Source organism: Diceros bicornis, chromosome 20 (genome assembly GCF_020826845.1).
Source record: "Diceros bicornis minor isolate mBicDic1 chromosome 20, mDicBic1.mat.cur, whole genome shotgun sequence".
Lineage (NCBI taxonomy): Eukaryota > Metazoa > Chordata > Mammalia > Perissodactyla > Rhinocerotidae > Diceros > Diceros bicornis.
Genome location: NC_080759.1, coordinates 27,106,212 through 27,119,565, shown reverse-complemented (window position 1 = coordinate 27,119,565; position 13,354 = coordinate 27,106,212). Strand labels below are relative to the sequence as shown.

General features: G+C 43.7%; 1 protein-coding gene across 1 annotated transcript; it reads right to left on the bottom strand.

Annotated features, from left to right (window-relative positions):
- Positions 1 to 11,853: 11,853 nt before the first annotated feature.
- On the bottom strand, positions 11,854 to 12,441 carry LOC131418874 (annexin-2 receptor-like). Its single transcript, XM_058563455.1, has one exon. The coding sequence runs from the start codon at positions 12,439 to 12,441 to the stop codon at positions 11,854 to 11,856; it is 588 nt and encodes a 195-aa protein (XP_058419438.1).
- Between the last annotated feature and the right edge of the window lie 913 nt (positions 12,442 to 13,354).

Here is a 13,354-nt window from a genome sequence, read left to right as displayed (position 1 = left end):
AGCATTTGATAGAGCTAACACATTTCCTAGAATTCTATCATATCCTACACTCTTTATTTTCCTTTTGCTTCAGCAGACATTCAGTCTCAATGTAGTCTTCTGGATCCTATTTCTATGCACAACTTCTAAAATATCCTAGCATTGAATATTTTGGTTTACTAAATATTTTGGAGCAATTTTGCACTTGTAAGTGGAACCAATATCATCAACATTGCCACACAAAGCAGACACACACTCTAAGGACGCACACTAAGGAGGTAACTGAGAAGAGTTTAATAAAGTGAGTATTTACAAAGGGCAGGTGTGGGCAGCAAAAGGAAACCAACAAGAAATGGAGAAGCACTCCAGAGCTGGCACCAGAAGGGGCATGAAAATGAGTGGTGGTGTAGAAAGCAAGAAAATGCTGGAAGAAAGAGCCACCCAACAGCAGCTTTGGCTTTTGATAAAATAAATCATCACCCTGAGGCCCAGATTGGAGAGATCCAGGGGCATAAATATCCCACCTCATATTCAAGATCTCTGAACATCTGGAGTCCTCCGGTGGCTGAGCCGTCCCAGAAACCTGGGGGCAAAGTTAGCCCTCTGGTGCAGTCCATACAGGTTACTTCTTGCCACAGACAGCAATGGAGACATTGAATATATGCAGTTAGTAGGTGATATTCAGGCTTCAGTGATAAGTGGGCCTGGAAGGGGAAACTGATAATACCCAATACTTCTGCAACCGGACTGGAGAGTCCAATCACCCAGCTTCTTGGTCAGTGTAAGAGAGGAGTTCAGACATCGACACAAAGGCAACAGCAAGCAAGCAAAGATTTATTAGAGGAAAGGTCAGACACACTCCAAGGGAGGAGTGGGCAGTGCCAGAGAGCGCATCTGCCTCGAGTCTTGGGTAAGTTTTATTTTTATTTGGGCTGTTTAGAAGGAAATTAGCATTATCTGGTTATCCACTAGTAATGGTCTTTGCTCCGCCCACACGTTGGGAGGAGGAGTTCTTGACCTTCTGGGGGAATCTCCAGAACTGCCATGGCAGTCATCTCCCGTGGTAGAGGGGCTAACGCCATGGAATTTGTACGTAAATTAAAGAAAAGTCACTGTCCTCTAGAGGTGTATAGCAGAAGGCTTTGTATGTGCTGTTTGTGCACCCGTTATTTTTATTGTCGCGGTTGAGGGCCTCAGACTCGGCTAGTGGCGCCAGCCAGGTGTCAGTTCTCCTTTATCTGCATCTTGTAGGATGCCAGAAGACGCTTCACTGATGCAGCAAGATCTCCAGCCATGATCCCTCGCTCATGTCTGGATGCCAGTAAGATGCTCCACTGATGCAGCGCGGTCTCCGGCTATGATCCCCCACTCATGTCTACCTAGCTACCCATCTCAGTTCATTTATGTCGATCAACCTACTCACAATAATAGCCTAAAAAATGGACTGAGAACCACTCTACCCACATAAATTCAACAACTTATTAAAATGGATGAATTCCTCAAAACCCACAATCTACCCAAACTCATCCAAAATAAAATAATCTGAATGTTCCTATAACCATTAAAGAAATTTAATTCATAGTTTAAACCCTTTCAAAAAACAAATTTCCAGGCTCTTATGATGTCACTGACTAATTCTACCAAACATTTAATGAAGAAATTACATGCATTCTACTCGATCTCCCCTAGAAAATTGAAGAGGATGAAATGCTTCCCAACTCATTTTATGAAGCCAGCATTACCCTGGCAAAGATAATACACTAAGAGAAAACTGCTGACCAATATTCTCCATGAACAGAGATACAGAAACTGTCAACAAAATACTAGCAAATAGAACCCAGCAACATACAAAAAGAGTAGCATACCATGCTCGAGTAAGGTTTATTCCAGGAATGCAAGGCTTGATGTAATTCACCATATTAACCATCTAGAGGAGAAAAACTATATGATCCTATCTAGTGATGGAAAAAAAGCCTTTAATATGGTTTAACATCCATTCACGATTAAAAAAAAAAAACTCTCAGCAAACTAGAAATCGAAGTGAATTTCCTCAACTTTATAAAGAGCTTTTACAAAAACCTATAGCTAACATCATACATAATGGTAAAAGACTCAATGCTTTGCCCATAAAATCAAGAATAAGGCAAGGATGTCCACTCCCACCACTCCTATTCAGCAGAGTACTGGAAGTGTTAGCCAGTGGAATAAGGAAAGAAAAGAGGTTAAAAAGCACATAAATTGGAAATGAAGAATAAAACTGTCACGATTTGTAGAACATGATCATCTATGTAGAAAAATCCTAAAGAATTTAGAAGGAAACTCCTAGAACCAATACGTGAGTTTTGCAAAGTCACAGGATAGAAGGTCAAGACGTGAAAATCAATCTTATTTCTATATTCTGGCGATGGATCAACTATTGGATACTGTCAACCAAGAAAAATTCACTACACTTCAAATAGCAGATATTTATTTGGGTAATTTGAATTGCAATTTGGCAGACACAGATTCAATTAAAAACCCAAAATGTGTTCCAAGGAAAACAAAAGAGGCAAGGGTTTATACAGGCAAAAGGAGATAAATACACAAGTTGTTTTGCAAAATTTGTGATTGGTGCTAACAACAACTGTTACTTCCTGGCTATATGTGCTTGGTTGCTAAGGGCATTTCTAAGGCAAAAAGTTATTCTCTATGTGAGTAAGCATATTTCTTGAAAGGTCAAGGTGACAAAAGGGAAGCACACATCAAAAGTTACATTTCATCTGGGTAGAGACGTGGTGTGCGTGCATAAGGCACATTTCCTTAATGCCCTCCCAGCTCCATTTTAGAAGCCTTGACATAATTACTTCATTTTGTTATCACTGTCCACATACTGAAACTAAAACCAGAATATTCCATTTACAATCACTCAAAAAAGTACTTAGGTATATATCTAACAAAACATGTACAATATCTGTTTGCTGAAAACTACAAAATTCTGGTAAGAAATCAAACAAGAGCTGAGTTAATTGGGAGACACACCACGTTCATTAGTTGGAATGTTCAATATAGTTAAGGTGAAATATCTCCGTAACTTTACCTATAGGTTTAACTAATTCCTATGAAAATCCCAGCAGGATTTTTCATAGATATAGGTAAACTGATTAAAAAATTTTATGGAAAGAGAGGGCCAGCCTGGTGACCTAGTGGTTAAGTCTGCCACGGTCCACTTCAGTGGGCTGGGCCAGGTTCCGGGCTCAGACCCACACCGCTCATCTGTCAGGGGCCATGCTGTGGCAGCAGTTCACATCAAAAAAAAAAAAAAAAGAGGAAGATTGGCAACAGATGTTAGCTCAGGGCGAATCTTCCTCAGGGAAAAACAAATTATGGAAAGGGAAAGAAAGTAGACTATCTCAAGTAATTTTTTGAAAGGATAAAGTTGAAGGAATCACACTACCCAGTTTAAAGACTTACCATATAGTTACGGTAATTTAGACAGTGTGGTATTGATAGAGAGATAGACACAAAGATCAATGGAACAGAATAGAGAGTACGGAAATATACTACACAAGTATGGCAAACTGATTGTTGACAAATACGTAAAATCAATGCACTAGAGAAAGGATAGTCTTTTTAACATTAGTAGTTGGTACAACGAGACATCCATAGCCCCCCACCCACCAAAAAAAACCCTCCCCTTAACCTCAAACCATAAAACAAAAATTAAGTTAGTCAAAGACCTATATGTTAAACATAAAACTATAAAGCTTCTAGAAGAAAGAGGAGAAAATCTTCAAGATTTGGGATTAGGCAAAGAATTCTTACATGACACCAAAAGCAAGATCCATAAGAGGAAATAATTGATAAATTAGACTTCATCAAAATTAAAAACTTCAGCTCTGTGAAAGACCCTGTGAAGAGGATGAAGAGTCAAGCCACAATTGGGATAAAATATTAGCAAATAACACATCTGACAAAAGACACATCTAGAATAGATAAAGAACTCTCTAAACTCAATGATAACAAAACAATCTAATCAGAAAATGGTAAAAGATTTGCACAGACACTTCACCAGAAAGGATATATGTATGACGACATGCAGTTGAAAAGATGTTCACCCTTAGCCATTTGGGGAAATGTAAATAAAAGCTAGGATGGGATACCATCACATCCCTATTAGAATAACTGGATAAAAAACAACGGCAATACCAAGTGCTGATGAGAATGTGGAGCAGTGGGATCTCTCAGATCTTGCTGGTGTGAATGTAACATGATATGTAGCCACTGTGGTAAACTGTTTGGCATAGTATATGTAAACATACACTGGCCACACATATTAGTTTTCTATTGCTTCATAACCAATTATCACAAACCTGGTAACTTAAAACGGCACCCATTTATTGGCTCACAATTCTGTAGTCAAGAATTTCAGGCACAGATCAACTGGGTCCTTTAGGTCAGAAGTCAACAAAGGCGATAACAGAGGTTGGCCAGCTACATTCTCACCTGGAGCTCAGGGTGTCCTCCAAACACATTCAGATTGTTGGCAGAAAAAAGTTCTTTATGGTTGTAGGACTGAGGGTGACATTTTCTTGCTGACTGGCTGTCAGCCAAAGGTTGATCTCAGCCCCCAAAGACCACCTCCTATTCCTTTGTCAAGAGGTCCTCTTCATCTTCAAAGCCTGCAACACAGCATTTTCGTGTTGTGGAAAATTCTCAGGCCAATCTCTCTGGTGCTTCAAATCTCTCTCTTCAAGGAGAGCCTGGCCCCTTTTAAGGTCTCATTTGATTAAGTTGGCCCGACTAAGAAAAATCACCCTTTTGTAAAGTCAGCTGTGCTCTATAACATAACCAAATCATGCCATGATGAGCCTATCATATTCACAGTTCACACCACACTCAAAGTGTGGGGCAAGGAATCTTGTTGGCTATTAGAATTCTACCTACTTAACATACGATGCAAGCAAACCCACTACTGGGTGTTTATCCTAGAGAAACGAAAACTTAAGTTCATACAAAAACCGGCACACGAATGTTGATAGCAGCTTTATCTCTAATAGCCCCAAACTGGAAACAACTCAAATGTCCTTCAACGAGAGAATGGATAAACAACTGTGGTACGTCCATGTAATGGACACTATAATGGAGCACCTAAAAGGAGTGAACTACTGATATAGAAACTTGGGTGGAATTCAAGGGCCTTATACTTTGTGAAAAGAGAAAATCTCAAAAAGTTACATATATGTGATTCCTTTATTATAACACTCTTGAAATGATCAGGTTATCATGATAGAGAACAGAACAATGGCTGCCAGGGTTTAGGACTGAGGGAAGGGTGTGTCTATAAAGGCATGGCAGGAGGCAGTTTCTTTGTGTTGGTGGAACAGTTCTCTGTCCTCAGGGTGATGGTCGTCATTACATGAATATAAACATGTAATAAAATTTCATAGAACTGTGCATGCTCCCTCCCCCCTCAAATAATGAGTGCATGTAAAAACTGGTGAAATGCAAATAAGACTTGTAGTTTTGTTAATAGTTTTATGCCACGGTCCATATCCTAGACTTGATAAAGTACGATGGTCCTATAAGACATTATTGGGTGAAACTAAGTGAAGGATACACAGAAAATCTTTACTATTTTTGCAGCTGCTTCTGAGTCTAAAATTCTTTAAAGTCAAAAATATTAAAAAATTGAAAAACAAAGCAGAACAACATGGTTAATCTGGAGAATGAAATACTTTATAGCAATTAGACAATATGCGATAAATCCATATATATTGACATAGAAAAGTTAATGGAGATAGTACATACTTAAAAATCAAGTTGCACGTAAGTAATTTGATTTAAAAGTATAGATATATATTAGCATATACACAGAAAATATCTAGAAATACATCATTCAAACCATGAGCAATGATTACCTTGGATTGTGTGGGGCTACCGAGTCTTATGAAATTTCGATGTTTGAAATTTTTCCAAAAATTGAATTAATTTGTAAATAAAAAATGTGATTAAACTCCCCTTACCATTAGCTCTTACGATTGAACCTCCTCTAGCCTCTCCTTAGTCCAAGTCAAATTTTGCTGCCAAATGACCTTTGCACCAAAATGCACACAGAAAAGAGTATGTTTGCAGAAAATTTTGGATTTTAGAATTGCTCAAAATAACTGTACAGTTGTACTGCAAATTCTACCAGCGATGATTGGCAAGCTGGTTAATACAGATCTATTACTTTCTCTGTGAATTCAAGCAATGTATCATTTATTGCCCGAAAGAAATTAAGTATTTTGAAACACTAATAGGCAATGTTGAGGATGAAACAATGAAGTATTAAATTCAGGAACGTCATTTTTTTCCTATGCTTACTGATTTCCTTTCCTATATACACAAAGGACAAAGTAGAAAACTAAAGTATTTAAATAGAGGCATGTCAGTGTCTACAACACACGTTCACAGTCCTCTGGTTATAAAGTGTATGTTTCGCAAGCTAGCCCTTACTAGAAAAACTCCTTTTGAGTCTGAAAAAAAGTAAAATATCACCCTGTGGTCCAACAGATTATAAAAATAATATGTTTGCATTTCTCTCTGGACAGGCCAGCGTTTTTATAACAGCTGAGCCACAGCATCCATGTCTACAGCGCTGGCAGATAAAATCCTGGCAGGAAAAGGAGGGAAAGCGTTGGATCCAGTAGGATGTCAGAAACCAGAGCGGTGAGGCGAAGGGATTCGAGGAAATAGCTCCCAGGGAAGAGCGTCCAAGCTTTCAGACACTGCTGAGCTCAATCTCCTTGAATTTTTTTATCCCCCAGAGAAATCGCAGTAGGAGAACGATTGTAAGAATAATTGCCGTTAACATTTATTGAGCATTTATACCTTGCTGGACATTGTTCTGACTCAGCGCCCCATACCAACCCCGGGCACCATGATGCTCTAGGTCAACTTCCCTTTTCTTGAAAGAGGTAAGCGCCTTGGAAAGTCACCAAGAAACTCTGAGAAACTAGCAGTGAGCAACCTGGAAACATCGGCGTTGAGGAAAGAAAGGTTCTGCCACCTAGAAAACGCCCAGTCCGTGCAAATTCGCGTTGTGACAGAAAAACCCAGGCCCAGCGCTACTAGCGCAAATGCTGACGGATCGTCACATCTGTGCAAATGACGGTGCTGCAAACCTGAAAAGGCCGGCCAGGGGAGCGAGCTGTGCTAGGAACAAGAAAGTGATAGCACGGAGAACCTGGGGGCCCTGTGAACAGGCAACCTTGTCTTGAGCGCCAGGAGCGGTGCCCCAATACAGACGGCAGCCTCCGCGCTGCTGGCGAAAGTGCTGATGCGAAACCGCCGGCTGCGCGTAGGGAGCCGTCCCGGCCGGGAGACACCGCGGGTCGGGTTACTGGCGGGACCGAGACCCAGCCGCGCTCCTCCGCTCCCGAGCGAACGCGGGTCCCAGAGCGAGTAGCTGAGTGCGGACCCCGCACACAGGAAAATCAGTGGAAAAATTAATGGAACGTAAATAAGAGTAGTAACATAAGTAACGAATTCTAAAATGCAAGTACAACCCAAAGGAAAACAAGCCGAACATATCGATCCCAGGAAACACTCAAACTTGAAACGCAAACCGTTCAGAGAGATGCCCCTACAAAGAAGGAACAGCAAGCACGGTTGAGCAGCGCAGTCCTGCGAGTTTCCCGGTCACGCCTAAACCAGCGCCTGTTGCTGCCCTAAACCGCGACTCGGGGACCAAGAAATCACAGTCTCTGCCAAACCCGTGTTTGCTGCGCCTGCGATCGCTTTCGCCGGAATTCCCGGACTCGGAGGCGATTGAAATCGGAAGCAAAGCTAAAGCGGAACCCGCGAGATCGAAAGCGGCTCCACCCAAGCGGCCGGGGGGGGGGGGGGGCAGCCCCGCACCGCGGGGGGCGGGGAGGCCGCGGGCTGCGAGCGGGAAACCCCCTGGCCGGGCGCCCGCCGGCTCGGCTCCAGGAGAAGCTCCGTCTGAGAAATCGCCGGCCCCGCGCGGATCGCCGCCGCCACAGGGAAAACGGCCGCGACGCGGCGCGGACTGAGGCTTGAGCGGGCTCACAGCGAGACAGATCGGAGTTCCGGGAGGTAGAGTAAAACGGAGTCCAGGCTGGGAAATCCTCCTCGGCGACAAAACCACTTAAGCCACGCAAGCAAAACGAAACTTCGCTTATTCAAAACGGAAGGGAAACCTAACAGATTCTTTCTTGTAAATGATTTTGATATTCTTGGAAAATCATCCAGGACACTTAAGTCATCTTCCTTGAATGGTATTAGATAAACACTTTTAACCAAGCCCCTGCTCTCTGGAAATCCCCCTGTAACAACCAATCATTGTGAAGGTTAAACAGCTTCCTCTTTTTCGCTTTATAAACCGTCCTGGACCGTCCAGCCTCGGAGCTTCGTACTCGTTTTCGGTTTGAAGTCTCCCTCTCTGGGAACAGTTTGTTTCTCGCTCAATAAAAATATTCTTATCAAGGGGCCGGCCTGGTGGCGCAGCGGGTAAGTGCGGGCGCTCCGCTTCTGCAGGCGGGGGTTCGCAGGCCCTGATCCAGGGCGCCCTTGGTTCCACCATCTGTCAAGCCATGCTGAGGTGGCGTCCCATATAAAGTAGAGGAAGATGGGCACGGATGTTAGCCCAGGGCCAATCTTCCTCAGCAAAAAGAGGAGGATTGGCATCAGGCGTTAGCTCAGGGCTAATCTTCCTCACACACACAAAAAAAAATCCTATCAAGTAAAGCTCTCTGCATTTTCTTTGAACAGTTATTATCGTCAGAAGTGGGATGGGAAGATGACCTCCGAGGCTGGTGAGTAACTGGTGCTGGTACCAGGCTTATTGCTTTCTGGCATATGTTGGCGTTTCAGGGTAAACCTTGAATCCGAGCTCCACTCCCTTTGTGTTGAGCTCTCTGATTTTATTGAGCCACCTTTGTTGAAACTTCCTTCTAAGTCACCCTGTTCTGTTCAAAACCGGGGGAGGAGACTCCCTATGTGATTCCCTACGTTTTGGAACAACTGTTGAAAAACGGGGTTCCTCAGAGTTTAGATGCATGAGAGAATCTAAAGGCAAAGATGAGTTCCTCCTGGCCCAAAATGGGAACCAGTATCTTGTGCCTTTTGGGAAAATGGGTGAACATTTGGATAATTTGGATTGTAGTAGCCACTTTGGGGAACCTTTAACTTATGTAAGATACTTCACCTTGGGGGTGCCCTTAAAAAGAGAGGATCCCAGAACATCTGGTAGACAACAAGTACATTCTTGGATTGGTATGCAGAAGTTTCTAAAAGACAAAATAACTCCAAAAATAGCTTCTCTAAAAGAATCCTTATAGGGCACAAATAAAAAATGTTTAGTGGAAAGCTCTAGCCATCTGAGCAGGTAACCTTAACCTATTTCATCTCCTGGAAACACAATTTGGATACAGCTATTTAGAACTTTGTATTATTGTACCTGCCACATGGCTAAAATTTTAACATGAAAGCTGTAATATCTCTGTGTCTGTCTGTATTTTGACGTTTATTCATCTATGTATGTATATTATGTATATGTGATATTTTAAAAGAGCTCTATGTAATTATCTTAAAGAAAAAGAAATGCTTATATGACTCAAGTATGTCCTAAACCTCAAAAATATAGAAACTAACCCAAATGTTTCTCAAGTGCACATTATCTGGGATGACCTATGATAAGTAAAAGTTAGTTTAACGTTTTTGTTTTAATTAAGACAGGTATGTCTTCAGAGTTGTCAACGTTAAATATAATGCAAACAGACAATTTTTTTTACCTGGGTTTACTAGTCAAATAAGCTCATGCTATCTCTACATGATATCTTGATATCTACATGATATCTATCTTACAAAATCTACCAAGAAAAATAACTTAAGTTGATGGTTAGCTGTTTAATGTGTAATCCATTAGTATCCATTAAATTACTTGTAAAACAAGTAATTTAAATAGATATACATAAGAAAAGTTTATGCTGAATTAAATTAAATGATGTTCATTGAATTAAATTAAATTAAATAATATTCATTGAATATCTAGATCATTTCCAAATAGGTTAATATACTGAAATATTACTTGCTAAATGTAAGTGTAAGTTGATCTACTTTTGTCTTCTTAATTGTTTACAGGGAGACAAAAAATATTTGGGTCTACTAGGAAACATGTCTTTTTGCACACTGAAACAATTATACTATGAAAAGCATGTCTCTAAAAATCATAAATTTTTATAATTTGTATCCATAAATTTGCTAATGTACTAGAGGAAGCTAATTTATGACAGACAGTTCACAATTACCTACTTCCTAGTTTTCACTGGAAAGTAAAGTGTACTCTTAGTTGACATTTATAATCAATATGGAAAAATAAAATTGCTAGAAACAATAAGAGGGAAGGGAAACAACTTTGTATACAAAGTATGGAAGGAAAATGGATGTGTTTTTATCAGAAGAGCACGTGAAGCATATAGTATGTATTTTAGTTAAAGAGAAAAGAGAGTAATTTTGCCATAAAAAATATTACAGAAAAAGAAAGCAGAAAGGACAAAACCTAAATAGATATACAAATTGCAGAAGGTTGGCGGGGCGGAGGTGCGGGTGGTGTGCGGGGAGGGGGTGGTGATAAAAGCGCTGCTAGGACAAGAAGCGCAGATCTGGCCCAGAGAGCAGGACCACAACTCCAGGATGGGCTATAGCGCCAGTGCAGAGGAGATGGCGCTGCCAGGAGCGGTGCTGCCTCTGAAACACCTGTGGCTTGGCGAAGGTAGCGGGGCACCAGGGAGAACTCTGTCTCTTGGCGAAAACATCCGGTCTGAGACCGAAAATCACACGGATTGAGGACAGACAGGAGAGGTTCGGCCACCGAAACCTACAGCGGGCCCGACCGGCAGCCGCTCGCTCCTTTCTGCCAGCGACCTTGTGGCCACTGGGGACCCGCCGCCCGTGCTCTTATCCCAGCCGCGGCCGACGAGACGCTGACACCCGAGCCCCTCACGCTGCTGGTTCCCAGCAGAGCCGGCCAGGAGCAAATAGCGGTGCCGCCCGAGAAACGTCCGGCTCTGAGAAACAGCCCGTTTGCACGAATAAACGGTGCTGCCACCAAGAAAACGCTGCCAACTGGATGTAAACGTGCTCTGTGAAAGGAATACCACCGGCTCTGCGAACAAGGGAAAGTGCTAACCGGAACAAGGGCTCGGTGCAAGCCGCGGTGCTGGGACTGTGAGAAACCAGCGGTGCTAGGACCCAGTTAGCTACGGGAGAATGTAGGGTTTTGTTACCGAGAGCTGTGACACGACCCGCACTACTAACAAACTTGATGGGAAACCAGCGCTGTCGGTGCAGCTGAGCGCTGTTGCCACGGGAAATGACTGACGCAGAGCAGACAGCGGTGATCCCGGCGAGAAACCGCTGGCTCCAAACGGGAACAAGAAACAGGTTCAACAGAAGGATTGACACTTGCTCCGAAACACTTGCGAATAGCCGGGGAAACCGCCTGCACGTTGCCCCAGTCGGAGATGCAACCCCCAAAACGCAGTCCCGGAGCGCTGGGAAGTACTGGGCTGGAGCAAGTGCCCACAGGAAGCAACTGGCTGTGCTGCCAGCGAGAAACATCCGGCTCGGCAAAACTAGCGGTACCGGCGTGGACAAACCACCATCTAGGCGAAAGAAACACACGTACGTTGATTTCCCGGGCTCGTGAGCGAACAAAGAAGTTGCAAGTAAGAAGCGACCGGAACTTCAGGAGAAACTTGAGGCGCAAGGGAATCAAAACTTGACCACGAACACTGAAGGGACACCTTAATGCATCTTTATTCCGTAAGCGGACAGGTCTTGTAACCCAGAGTCGTTTCCTGGCGAAAGTTCCAAAAAGGCTCTCGCTGCATCTCAAGGCTCCTTAGAGCCAAAGACGGTCTGGCAGCAGCCACAGCTCACGGTGTGCACTGCGCGACCAATCCAGTGCAAGCAGCCTGAGAAAAGCCGGTGGTGGCTCCAGCAAGCGGGGACGGGAGGTCGGCGGCGATCCGAAGGGTGCCCGCTGTCGGAGGTCTCGCTGTCCTGCTGTCTGTCGCCGGCGTCTTGCAGCCTGTCCCAGGGAAGCTGCTGGAACGTGAGTCCGTCGGGTTCCTCTGCTGGGTCCAAGTCTCCCACGATTGCCTCTGGCTGCTTCTGTGTCTCTGGCCAGAAGCCCCGAGTGGGCGGGGCTGGGCTTGGTTCCAAGGTGCTCTGGGCTCCGGGCAACGGTCCATTTCGCCTGTAGAGCAAGCGCAGCCGCCAGCAAGGACTAGAAAGCAGTTCTCCATGGAAATCATCGCCGTGGCACGAGGACTCTTCCGGTGTGGGGTCCAGTATGTGGTAGAGAGGGAGCGGCCACCGTTCAGAATCGTCGCAGCTGCGGATACACGGAGGCTGGGGCTCTGGCGCCCCCTCTACGGAATCCCGAGCCTCCTGCACACCGAGAAAATGCTGCTCCATCGCGGAGACCTCGGACCAGGAGGACACAGGCGTTTGCGCTGAACCAGGAGGCAAAGCCTCAGCAGTACCAGCAGCCCGGGTATTTATGCTCTCCAGGACTCCGGGGCGGAGGGAAGCCAGCGACCGCAAAACGGAGTGGTAACACATTCGAGACAGCAGTAGACAGAATGAAATACGAAAACTTGCTAGAGAGCATAGAGAACCGACACAAACCATTCCGATATAAAAACGTCGAGACGAAAACAAACCGCAACGAAGCGGCACGGTAAGCAAAACGTACAGAGAACCAGCCCTACAAAGCGCAGGGAGCGGCGAGCGGTGCAGAGAGCGCGAAACCAAACGTGACCTCGGTGAACAAAACGATGCAGCCTCTGGCCGCTAGGGGGCCGCGCTGCTGGCCACGTTGCCGAAGACAAACCGGAGAAATAGTGGCGCTGGCAGGAGGCAACGCTGGGCTTGGAGCCAACAGTGGTGGTGCACCAAAGGCAAATACCGGTTCTGGAGCGATCAGCTGTGCTGCCGAAGAGAAAGTGCCGGGTCTGAGAACAGAGAGGCCAGCGACGGAAAAACATCCGACTCGGAGGAAAGAGCCGTGCTGCCGCGGAGAAAATACGATCGCCCTGAGAAAGAAGCAGCGTGATAAAGCGCTACTATGGGTCTGTCAATCGTTTGTTTTTTACGAAAAATAAAATTAATAAAATTAAAACATTAAAATCATAAAATAAAAATAATTTAAAATTATATAAAATAATTAGAAAATTAAAATTAAAAACAAAGTATCATATATTTAATTTATAATTTTTTATTTTTAATATAATTTTTAATTAAAAACTAAATTTATTTTAATTATCATTATTTTTATTATTTTATTTTGTATTTCATTGTTTCATTTTTGTTTTTAACTTTTGGTTAT

Bases quoted from the DNA above. Each gene is read 5' to 3' on its own strand.
- LOC131418874 (XM_058563455.1), bottom strand. From the start codon at position 12,441: ATGGAGCAGCATTTTCTCGGTGTGCAGGAGGCTCGGGATTCCGTAGAG.